This window comes from Saccopteryx bilineata, chromosome 2 (genome assembly GCF_036850765.1).
Source record: "Saccopteryx bilineata isolate mSacBil1 chromosome 2, mSacBil1_pri_phased_curated, whole genome shotgun sequence".
Lineage (NCBI taxonomy): Eukaryota > Metazoa > Chordata > Mammalia > Chiroptera > Emballonuridae > Saccopteryx > Saccopteryx bilineata.
This window is the reverse complement of record NC_089491.1, coordinates 138,422,282-138,434,575: the sequence shown is the minus strand read 5'-3', so window position 1 is coordinate 138,434,575 and position 12,294 is coordinate 138,422,282. Positions and strand designations below refer to the sequence as shown.

At 41.2% G+C, this 12,294-nt stretch overlaps 1 protein-coding gene across 2 annotated transcripts in view; it reads left to right on the top strand.

Annotated features, from left to right (window-relative positions):
* TMTC1 (transmembrane O-mannosyltransferase targeting cadherins 1) overlaps positions 1–12,294 on the top strand; it is a 297,501-nt gene that overhangs the window by 212,869 nt on the left and 72,338 nt on the right. For both annotated transcript variants that reach the window (XM_066258034.1, XM_066258033.1), the window contains one exon: positions 2,583–2,696. In XM_066258034.1, the coding sequence (XP_066114131.1) occupies positions 2,583–2,696 (114 nt within the window). The remainder of the gene's footprint in view (positions 1–2,582; positions 2,697–12,294) is intronic.

Sequence of the window (12,294 nt, the reverse complement as noted above, 5' to 3'; positions counted from 1 at the left end):
CTCATCAGTCTCATTCACCTCTGTTTTCCATCTCCTTCTCTCTGCACAAACTCTGCACAGACTGGCTTCTCCCTCAACATTCCACCATCTTGGCTGCTTCTCCTGGCCTCCTCCACATGGCTTTTCTCTGCTCTCCTCTCTGCTCTTTCCTCTAATGCTAATCTTAGGGACAGAGAGAGAGCAAGCTCCCGGTCTGCCCCACTTTATAGTGTAGAAACCAGAACCTTTAATCCAATAGAAAAACAAGGAAGTCTCTGATACAAAGTCACTTATCTGAGGCATGATGGGATAGTACCACCCCACATCAAAAAGGGTGAGAAAGGCTTAGTCCCAAAACGAAGCCCCAGGCTACAAAGATCCTGCCTGCCCATAGACTGCCCCCAACACACATTAATATCACCTGGGCGATGGGCTTCCACGTGGGCAGTGCCATCTTTAACAAAGTGAGCATAATATATTTTATCTGCTCAACAATCCACCCCTATGCTCATTTACTACCCACAATCTACACCACCAGCATCCCTGTGCAAGGAAATTAGGCACATTACACAGATTACAAATGCATGACAAATCATACAATTTCAACAATTACAAAGGTACATTTCACCAGTCTCTGAGCACTTTGCCAAAAGTGCAAAATGTCCTCTGTCTTCTTTCTAACCATGGGAAAAGCTTCCCGGGGGTAGAGGAAGGGCCTTCAGCAAAGCCACCCCCCACCTCCATCAGGGTATTTCACGTTGTCCAAACTCCATAAGTCCATCCAACAAAGGAGCCAGTGCTCACTCCAGTCATAGTTCAGGAAATCAGTCCACACACATAAGATAAGGAGAGAAACTAAATGAAATTACCTTTGCTAAAAATGTTGGGGCTAGCTTATAGTCCCCGCTTGCTTAGTTTACAAGTTTTATACATATAAAGGATTTCAAAAGAGATGATTATTAGAAAGCATATAAAATGTTACAGAATGCAGGTTTTTCAAGCAAGGGGAGTGGGCTCGTGATCCCTTTGTAGGAGTATACGTCACTCTCAGGACTCCAGGGGGGGAGGAAGAGTTAGGATCAGTGTAGGAATTTTTAATTAAGATACATAAACACTGTCTCCTAAAGGCTCTTAAGGAAGGGGAAGAGGAAGCTTTCAGATAAGTTCTACCTTCTTTGCTGTCTAGCAACTGGCCTCAGTCCTTCCAGAGAACTATAGTTAAACTATAATTACTAACTTTTGCCCCTTGAATCTCCTTCTCTTGGGTTTTTTCTTTTTCTCCTCATAAGTGAAGGGTAGGGGGGACCTGGCTCTTCTTTTTGAAATAGCAGTATCAACAGTTTTGCAGTTTCTTTTACACCTTATCACACACTGAAATCATGTAAGTTCAGGAGTTGTTTCTCCACACAGCCCTCAAACCCATTGTCTTGCGTCATTCCCCCTGCCATTACCTCCTTGCAGGCGAGAGCTGCTTGGGTCAGAATGTCATATGTGCCACCGCATGGTCTTGTGCAGGTTCACTTTGTGACGCAGTAGCAGTACCAGTGGCGAACTGGCCCTCTCCCGCTCCCTCCCACTCCCTCCCGCTCTGAGGATCATCTTCAAAGCTCTGCTCTTATCCTGTAGGGCAGGGGTCTCCAAACTACGGCCCGGCCCGCTGAGGCCATTTATCCAGCTCCCTCCGCACTTCCGGAAGGGGCACCTCTTTCATTGGTGGTCAGCGAGAGGAGCGTAGCTCCCATTGAAATACTGGTCAGTTTGTTGATTTAAATTTACTTGTTCTTTATTTTAAATATTGTATTTGTTCCCGTTTTTTTTGGGGTTTTTTTTGTTTTTTGTTTTTTTTTTTTTTTTTTTACTTTAAAATAAGATATGTGCAGTGTGCATAGGGATTTGTTCATAGTTTTTTTTTTATAGTCCGGCCCTCCAACGGTCTGAGGGATAGTGAACTGGCCCCCTGTGTAAAAAGTTTGGGGACCCCTGCTGTAGGGGTTCCCCTGGTATCTCATTACAGCATCCCAAGCAGAATACAAGGGGCCATATGAGCAAGGTTTTTAACCTTTCTGAGCAAAACCTCATTTCTCTATGTGTAACCTAGACAATAATTAATTATATCTGTATTTATTTAAAAAGGTAGTTCAGGCTTAGTCCATGAGAAATGAGAGGACAGTCTATAGTCTCCCTCCTATTGTGATTAATTTTTGTAGATAATCTCATTTTAAAAAAAGGAAGGCTATACATGGATAAAGGAAACAAGGAAGGCACAGACTGCATTAACCTGAGCAAGTAAGATTGTTCTCCAGAGAGACATGTCTCCACACCCTGGTCCCTCTGTTTCACGTGCAGTTAGCACGTTGTTAATTGTGCACAACCATGCACTGAATTCACTGTTTTACACCAAAGCCTGTTTAGTAACTCATATTCTTAATTCAGGGTCATGAAACTGTGAGTAAAATATAATAAAATATGAAGGCAACTGTCGACATTCCCAAGCAGTACTCTTCGTTGTCCTTTCTCTCTCTGTCTGTCTGTCTGTCTCTCTCTCTCTCTCGTGTGTGTGTATGTGACAGAGATCTTTTTTATTTTATTTTTTTTAATTTTAGGTCTGGAGTTCAAACTCTGCCCCACAATGCCAAGGTTCACTACAACTACGCCAATTTCCTGAAGGACCAAGGTCGGAACAGGGAAGCGATCTACCACTACAGAACGGCCCTCAAGTAAGTGCTGTACACCGGACGGGTGTCACTGCTGTGCTTTTCAGGTCCTTGTATTTCACTTGCCCTTCCCACTATGTGGGCGGTTGTTTCTAGTGACGGTATACATCTCCTTGAAGGTGGTATAGATCTTGGATTCTGAATCGCATGGCTCATTGTTCAAATCTGTTATTAATGTGGTAGCTCCACCTTGCTTCTCATATTTTTCTACTACTACACTTTATGAAATGCCATTGAATACATATATGCAGGCAAACAGGAGTTGGTTATCAAAAATATACTTGTAAGATCTCAGAATGTTGACTCCAATTAATTGTTTCCACTGTAGGCTTCCAACAGTCTGAAAAGATTTGTATGAAGACATCTGAGTATACCAAAGAAGACTTTAAATATGACTTTAAGAGAATCTAAAAATTCAAGTTCTGCTTACCAGGGGTAGTCTTTATTGCTCTTAGGTACACTTTAAAATTGTAACACTGACTTTCAAGAGGTTCTTCTCTAAAAGGTCCAAGGTAACACACACATTTAACATAGAGCATGTGGAGACATGATAACTAGCACAGCCTCGGAATCTCCAAATGTGGGCAAAATCAAGTGAGGTGAATCCTCTCTTTTATCAAATACTGGGAGGCTCACAGAAGCTTTTGGAAGAGTTTTCCGTGCCCCCACAGATGGCCCACATTTGGTTGAATATTCTGATACTGTTCCACCTTAGGATGTATTTAAAATATATAAATCAAATAAATCATATATTTCATGTAAGTGCCACCTAGAATTATCTCAGAGTTCAGTCTAACATCGTCATTCTTAAAATAACCAACCTGATTTTTATTTATTTAATTTTTATTTTTTGTTTTCCTCATTTTTTTATTGTGGCAAAATATGCATAGCATACAACTTACCACCTTAACCATTTTTAAGTGTACAGTTTAGTGGTACCAAACACATTCATAATGTTGTACAACCATCACCACCACCATCCATCTCCAAACCCCTTTATCTTATAAACCTGTACCCAATTGTAACAACTGTCCATTCTCTCTCTGGTCCTACCTAACACCTCCACCACCCTGCCTACCAACCTGAGTTTTTAAAAGTGTCCTTTTTCACAGGGTTCTGTTCAAGTGTGTTCATCAGTCAACATTTGTTATACTTTAGGACCTGTTACTTAATTTTCACTATGGCAAAAATTTTCAACTATCACATCAAGTTTGCTATCAAATTTTTTCCAAAGATTACAATAAATGTTAAGTCCCGGAAGAATACTTGTAACAAAGATTTTTTTTTTTGAGGACTGTAAGTTTTTACTAAGGAATAGAAAATAATTTTAAGATTTTTAGGAATTATATTCTTTCATCAGAAGGCAGTTTACTCAAATGTTTATAGTGCTATCTCTGGTTGGTGAGATTATGGTTTAATTTTCTTCCTTATACTTTTCTTTTCTGTGCCAGATGCTCCACAGTGAACATGTATTACTTTTAGCAATGAACATATGTCAGTTTTAAAAAGGCATATTCCTTCAAGAATATACATGAAGTGTGTTTTGGCTTTAATAATTGTTTCTTGATTTTGTGACATTCTTGAAGGGAAAGAAAGAGCAATAAGTTTGTGTGAAAACTATTGATTGAAAAGAAGTGTATCAGTATCTTTTTAAATTTGTGGTAGTCTAACAGACTATTTTCTTTCAAGTTTACACAGAAAACTATGGTAGACCCTAAGGCTGACAGCTTAGGGCAAAGGTATATGTTAAGTAAAATTCTCTGGCAGGTGATTGTACTGAATTAACAGTAGCTGGTTGGGTACTTCATCTTCTATCCCATAAAACAATAAAAATAAATGTTTCTTTAAGCAACTACGCTTCCGAAGGAAACATGTCCCCTGAAGAATGGAGGAAAACAAAGCTATAACTACTGCATAGTAATTAGTGAAATATTTCCGTCTTTCAGACCTGGCTCAAAATACTTCTGATTTAAAATAAAGTATCATTATTTTTGTGTGGATACCTCTGTGGTGAGTTTTCAACAGATGTGGGTGGTTATTTATTTATTTATTTTTTAATTTAAATAAATTGTCACTCTGTGTTAAAGAAAAAAGGAAAACACCAGGACTGTTCATCATTGATGAACTTCTCCTAGGTGACTGAAAGATGGCCCTTATTTTGATATTGCTATTTCTTTGTGGAAATTGCTGAGGCAGGAATTCTCCCCTCCAACTGCTCCACCCCTATTTCAGCTTCAGTGTATCTGATGTTTTCCATATTTGCACACAACAAGAGAGAGAACATCTAGGGAAATTCAGAGTTGAAGGTGATATATCTGAAATCAGTCCCAACCATTGCCCACTTTTATTGTAATGACTTTACAGATTCCAAAGGGAATGGTGGAATTAGTCATCAGGGCTGTATATATTCTATACCAATATCATTTTGGCTGACGTACAGTTCTAAAAATGGCACTATGTTAGATTGGTAATTATATATGACATGCACAATCTGCTTATTTAATCTTTATTCTAGTTTTTAAACCATGTAGAAGTACCACTGACTTCTCCCTTTTGATCTACCTCATTTATTATATTTCTGTAATACAAGGGAAATCTCCCCTGACAAATGCTGCAGCTGAGGTTATAGATTCAGATTAAGACCCACAGCATCAGCATGACTGGTGGTGGAGCAGTGGATAGAGCATTGACCTGGGACACTAAGTTTGAAACCCTGAGGGTCACCAGTGTGAGCTGAGGATTCATCCAACTTGAGTGCAGTCTTGACAGCTTGAGCGTGGAATCGTTGACAAGATCTTATGGTCACTGGTTTGAAGGCCAAGGTCAGTGGCTTCAGCAAGAGGTCTCTGGCTTGGCCGTAGCCCCCCGTCAGGACATGAATGAGAAGAGCATTCAATGAACAACTAAAGTGCCGCAACTACAAGTTGATGCTTCTCATCTTTCTCCCCCCCCCCATCTCTCTCTCTCAAAAATAAAATACATCATCAAAGTAAAATGCCAGAACCCTCTCCTTAAATCCTCAGCAAACACAAGTATTAGCTTTGCTTTGCCTTGTGGGGCAGCTCTCACTCATGTTTATACCTATTTCTGGTTCCATAAGGCTTGAGATTCTGTATGCTGGAGAATTAGATGGCCCCTGGAGGTACTACCATGTGCCTCCAAAGCTTTCTGACCATTGAGTTACTGTGGGGAAGGTTTCTACCATTCTACCTCACATGATGGAAGTAGGAAGTGTAGAGACCACACGGTATGTCAGCTCCTCCTGCACAAGGTCTCCCATGAAATGCCTCACCCCATAAATCTGAAAAAAGACGTAATAACACTGAATGTATACTTGGCTAGTGGTTGTTGATTAGCTTATAAAGTCAGTTAAAAGTGAAGAGTTATAAAACAAATTATTCATGCTCTTGAATGTGTTTATTTATTTTACTTTTCCACTTATTTGAGAGAAAGAGAAGCATCAACTCATTGTTCCACTTAGTTATGCACTCATTGGTTGCTTCTCTTATGTGCCCTGACTGGATCAGACCCATAACATCAGTGTGTTGGGATGATGCTCTGTTCACTGAGCCACCAGGCCAGAGTTTGTTCTTGAATGTTTTATCATACCCTAAATTTTTACATGCACATCCATTCACCAATCTTGTAATGTCAAACCAAGTCTTTCTTTTGAGTAAGAATCCACCAGTTAGAATCTATACAAGCACATCCATAATTTATTTCTATGGTGATCAGTTTTGATACTTTAAAGTAGAATAAAAATTTAAAGACTACTTGAGATTTCTCAGATTGTTCTCCTACAGTCTTTTACAATGATCTCACATCTAATTCAGCAGTAATTTTTTAAGCAATTTTTCTTTTTGAAGTGTTTTCAGAGTATTTGCTTAGTTTTCATAGAAGTCACAACTCTTTATTATATTTATATTTTATCAGCTTACAAAATATTTTATTACATTGTGTAATTGCGGTAAAAGCTGCAACTGGAATAAGTTTCTTAGTAAATTGTGAAGCCAGTAGCCACGGCCACCATCACAGCTGCTTGGCCCATGCAGGTTCACATTTGATTTGGACAGATGGTAATGAAACAACGGAGCCAAGAACTGGTGGGCCATTAGCTTTAATCCTAGCTTGTACCCAGTGGGCAAGAAATACACACAATGGGCTCCAAAACCCACTCATTCAGTGCTCACAAAGCTACTGACTTATCCGGGTTTCCTAGAATCAAAGCTTTCTACTTCACCAGCCTTATTCACCTCTGTTCCCCATCTTCTTCCTTCTCCCTGCACAAACTCTGCACAAACTGGCTTCTCCCTCAGCACTCCACCATCTTGGCTGCTTCTCCTGGCTTCTTCCACATGGCCTTTCTCTGCTCATTTTTCTAATGCTAATCTCAGGAACTGAGAAAGAGCAAGCTCCCATTCTGCCCCCATTTTATAGTGTAGAAATCAAAACTTTTAATCCAATACACAAATAAAGAAGTCTCTAATACAAAGTCACTTATCTGAGGCATAATGGGATTCCTCATGAGAGTGTACCACCCACATCATGCAATCAGTCAAAGGTATGGGGAAAAGCTTAGTCTTCAAACTAAGCCTTAGTTTATAATGACCTGGCCTGCTTACAGCCTGTCCCCCACACCCAATACAAACTAGTAGCGAGCAAACATATACACATATATCATATTAAAAAATTTATTTGACCAACATAAATACATAAACTTTTTTTTTTTTTGTATTTTTCTGAAGCTGGAAACGGGGAGGCAGTCAGACAGACTCTCGCATGCGCCCGACCGGGATCCACCCAGCACGCCCACCAGGGGGCAATGCTCTGCCCATCCGGGGCATCACTCTGTTGCGACCAGAGCCATTCTAGCGCCTGAGGCAGAGGCCATGGAGCCATCCCCAGTGCCTGGGCCATCTTTTGCTCCAATGGAGCCTCGGCTGTGGGAGGGGAAGAGAGAGACAGAGAGGAAGGAGAAGGGGAGGGCTGGAGAAGCAGATGGGCACCCCTCCTGTGTGCCCTGGCCAGGAATCATACCCAGAACTTCCACTTGCCAGGCCGACACTCTACCACTGAACCAACCGGCAAGGGCCTAAATACATAAACTCTTAGCAGCCACGCAACTCAACCCATGGCAGCAAAGGGGCCCAGGCTACAGAGAAAGTTTAAGTTGTGAGTAACCACCAATGTATTTTACGGAGAATAGAGGACATCTGATGAGATAATTAGGGACTCTTTTAATAGTTTTCACTGTAAGTGTAGAGTCATAGAATCTTTTTTTTTTCATCTTCTATTTAAACTCCCAGCGTAACTCAATTACTGGTTGGCTAAAGTGGGCTGGTCATCAAGAACACTGCAGCTGGGAATGAGAATTTAATGTCCCTTTGTCCAGATGGGTCAGGAAGGTCTCTCCACTGCCAGCAGCAACTTGTCCCATGTTCCCTGAATATCTGTTTTCCTGGAAGCCCTCTTCCTCCTACCCTATATTATAATCCTGTGCCATACCCATATTCATTGATGCTTGAATATCAACCAGGTGCAGATTTCACATTTTTATTATCTTTTGTAGCTTTCCCGTGACCGGTCAAAAGTGTACCATGACTTTAGGGACACACTGTATTTTCTTTTCACGAATATGGTTTTGACATGAAATATACAATAAATTATCTGATTTCCCTTCGCCATAATTCTGTCATGCAGGAGATGCAGTACCTTGCCCTGGGGGTACTCAAGGTGCTTGGGCAGCAGCCATGGGACTCTGAAGGGAGAGAAAACTGTATTGAAAGGGGGTTGGACTTCCTGACCAGGTTCTTTTCTTTGGGCATAGCTAAAAGGGAAGGAATGAGCTATCCTTGCCCTTGTAACAAAAGAAATCTACACTTGCTATTTAATTTGCTAACACATGGGGAAAAATATCAAAATGTTTCTAATTGAAATTTTTAAACAGACAGCCAACTAAATGGGAAATGATATTTTCAAACAACAGCTCAGATAAGGTCCTAATATCCAAAATTTACAAAGAACTCATAAAACTCAACAACAAACAAACAAACAATCCAATAAAAAAATGGGAAGAGGACATGAACAGACACTTCTCCCAAGAAGAAATACAAATGGGCAACAGATATATGAAAAGATGCTCAGCTTCATTAGTTATTAGAGAAATGCAAATCAAAACTACAATGAGATACCACCTCACCCCTGTTAGATTAGCTATTATCAACAAGACGGGTAATAGCAAATGTTGGAGAGGCTGCGGAGAAAAGGGAACTCTCATCCACTGTTGGTGGGACTGTAAAGTAGTACAACCATTATGGAGGAAAGTATGGTGGTTCCTCAAAAAACTGCAAATAGAACTACCTTATGACCCAGCAATCCCTCTACTGGGTATATACCCCAAAACCTCAGAAACATTGATACGTAAAGACACATGTAGCCCCATGTTCATTGCAGCACTGTTCACAGTGGCCAAGACATGGAAACAAGCAAAAAGCCCTTCAATAGAAGACTGGATAAAGAAGATGTGGCACATATACACTATGGAATACTACTCAGCCATAAGAAATGATGACATCAGATCATTTACAGCAAAATGGTGGGATCTTGATAACATTATACGGAGTGAAATAAGTAAATCAGAAAGAAACAAGAACTACATGATTCCATACATTGGTGGAACATAAAAACGAGACTAAGAGACATGGACAAGAGTGTGGTGGTTACCAGGGGTGGAGGGAGGGAGGACGCAGAAGGGAGGGAGGGAGAGAGTTAGGGGGAGGGGGAGGGGCACAGAGAAAACTAGATAGAGGGTGACGGAGGACAATCTGACTCTGGGCGAGGGGTATGCAACATAATTTAATGACAAGATAACCTAGACATGTTTTCTTTGAATATATGTACCCTGATTTATTAATGTCATCCCATTAACATTAATAAAAATTTATTTAAAAAATAAATAAATAAAATAAAATAGAGACGTCATAATAATAGTGCCTATTGGTATTCTCTGCATTCCCTGCTGTGTGGACTCTGCAAGGAGATTCCATTAGACTGCAGTAAGTGTATGTGGAAAAAGGGAATGAACAAAAGAATGAGTATAGCCTGACCGGGCCGTGGTGCAGTGGATAGAGCGTCGGACTGGGATGCGGAGGACCCAGGTTCGAGACCCCAAGGTTACCAGCTTGAGCACAGGCTCATCTGATTTGAGCAAAAAGCTCACCAGCTTGGACGCAAGGTCACTGGCTTGAGCAAGGGGTTACTCAGTCTGCTGAAGGCCCACAGTCAAGGCACATATGAGAAAGCAATCAGTGAACAATTAAGGTGTCGCAAAGAAAAACTGGTGATTGATGCTTCTCATCTCTCTCTGTTCCTGCCTGTCTGTCCCTATCTATCCCTCTCTCTAACTCTCTCTGTCTCTGTAAATAAAAAAGAAAAGAATGAGTATAAAATAAATGCCATATCATTAGAGTCTAAAAATATCTAACCATGGCTAATTAACCCACTATTCATTGATGTCTTGAGTATATCAGTCAGATTATTATAATTCCTTTAAAAAAATGCTATCTATAAAATGTGGAGTGTGAACATTTTTTTAAAAATCAGGCTTTATGTAAAAATCTTTTTTTATGCAGCCTATTTTGAATGAACATTTGAAATAACTCTCATGACTACAGGTGGCTTTGTATACCAGCTGCCATGTATTTCTGGAAAGAATTAAAATTCCAACAGCATTTGCTAGCCAGGTTTAAGAAGTGGAGATGGGTTCTTCTGCTGGTATAAAGGTCTAAATATGCCCTCCAGTGTTACAAGTAAACCCTTGAAATTGTTTTTGTTTCTCCTTGTCGTGAAATTACAGTCTCACTGTGTGTGTGTTAAGTCTCTCAGTTTTATCCATTAATTTGAGAAATTAAACATTATTTTAATTACTATAGAAAAAAGATAGAATTTTAGTCACGTTGTCAGCATACTTATGGACTAAATTTCCAAATGAAAGTTCCATAATTTATATTGCCCTCTCTGTCTTTTCCCCTTATACAACTCTTTCACTTCAAAACTTCTTTCCCCAGGAAACCATCGCAGGCAGAGATCTCCGTAGGGGAAGTTTATTAAGGAGTGCTCTCTGAAGCTCAAGGAAGGAAGCCAGGGAACAAGCTGTGCAGAGCGAGAAGTTCAGGTGCAGTGCAGTGCTAGGAGCTGATCCCACAGGAGCTCTGGAGAGCCCCTCAGAGTTGTCCTCAAGGGACAAGCGAAGGAACCTTCATACCCCTTACCAACTAAGCGCTGCTGCCAGCGGGGAGGGCAGGCTGGCGTGAGGCAACCCTCAGGCTGCACGCAGTGCCCGGGGAAGGACGCACTGTGAGCTGTCAGCAGCAAGGGGGCGATGGGGACAGACGGACATGGGCCTCAGACTTGAATAGGAAATCTGGGTGGTGCAAGACAACATCCACTGCACTAGCCTCTTTTATGATTTTTATATAAGTTAACGTGAGTTTTGACAGAATATCATTTAGACTTTCTGTTAAAATGAGAATAGTGGTGTTAGTGCCGACCTCTGGTCTGGAATATTACAAAAGGATTCATACAAAAGGTTTAAAACTGTATCTAAATACCTGGCAATAATAAACTCAGTAAATGGTTTTTTAAATTACTTAATTTTTTTAAGATATTTTTTAAATTGATTTTACAGAGGGAGGAGGTTGGGGGAGCGAGAAGTAGTTGCTTCACTCTAGCTGTTCATTGATTGCTTGTTGTGTGTGCCCTGACTGTGCGAACCCAGGGCTTTAAACCAGCGACCTCAGTGTTCCAGGTTGGCCCTCTATTCACTGCACTGCCACAATCTGACCCCTTCTGGGCACGTGCAGTACCCATCATCTCTCCCTTAGATAACTGCAATATTCTCTGGTCTCTCCCTTTTCACCTGTCCCCCACCACCCTTCCATCTGTTCTCAACATAGCAGCCGTCGGGATGATCCATTCATGGCAGTCCCGGGCTCACAACACTGCTGGCTCCCAGCTCGTTTCCGGGGAGACTCCCAGCTCCCTGCAGTGCCTGGCCCCTTACTTCCTGGGCCTCCTCTCCTTTTGTGCTCACTCACCTCTGGCTACGCGGGACTCCAGACTCAGGCCAGCCAGGCACACGCCAGTCACGGCACATTCCTATTTCCTCTTCCCAGACAGTTTCTTTTCTTCTTTAAATGTCTGCTTTCCTCCCTTCCTTCTGGGCTCCTCACATAATGTCGTCTTATCTGTGAGGCCACCCACAACGTACCCTGTTCCCCTTCTTGGCATCATTTTTCTCTACTGCACTGATCACCCTCTAATGCCAGCCATCAGCAGAGGGCTTGGCACATTGTAGGTACTCAATAAATGTTTGTTGAAAGAAAGACTGAATTAATATAATGCATAAAATCTCTATCACTGGCTCCCTTGGAGTCAGTGGACAATTCCATAATGACAAGCAGTGTTCCTCACTAGGAGAGAGATCAACAGTTTAGGTAAAATAGCTCTTCATTTATGTAGGGCTCGTCCTGTGGATTGCTAGATCTTTAACACCCTAGCTTCTGCCCATGGTATGTCAGTGGTGACCCCAATTCCTAATGTG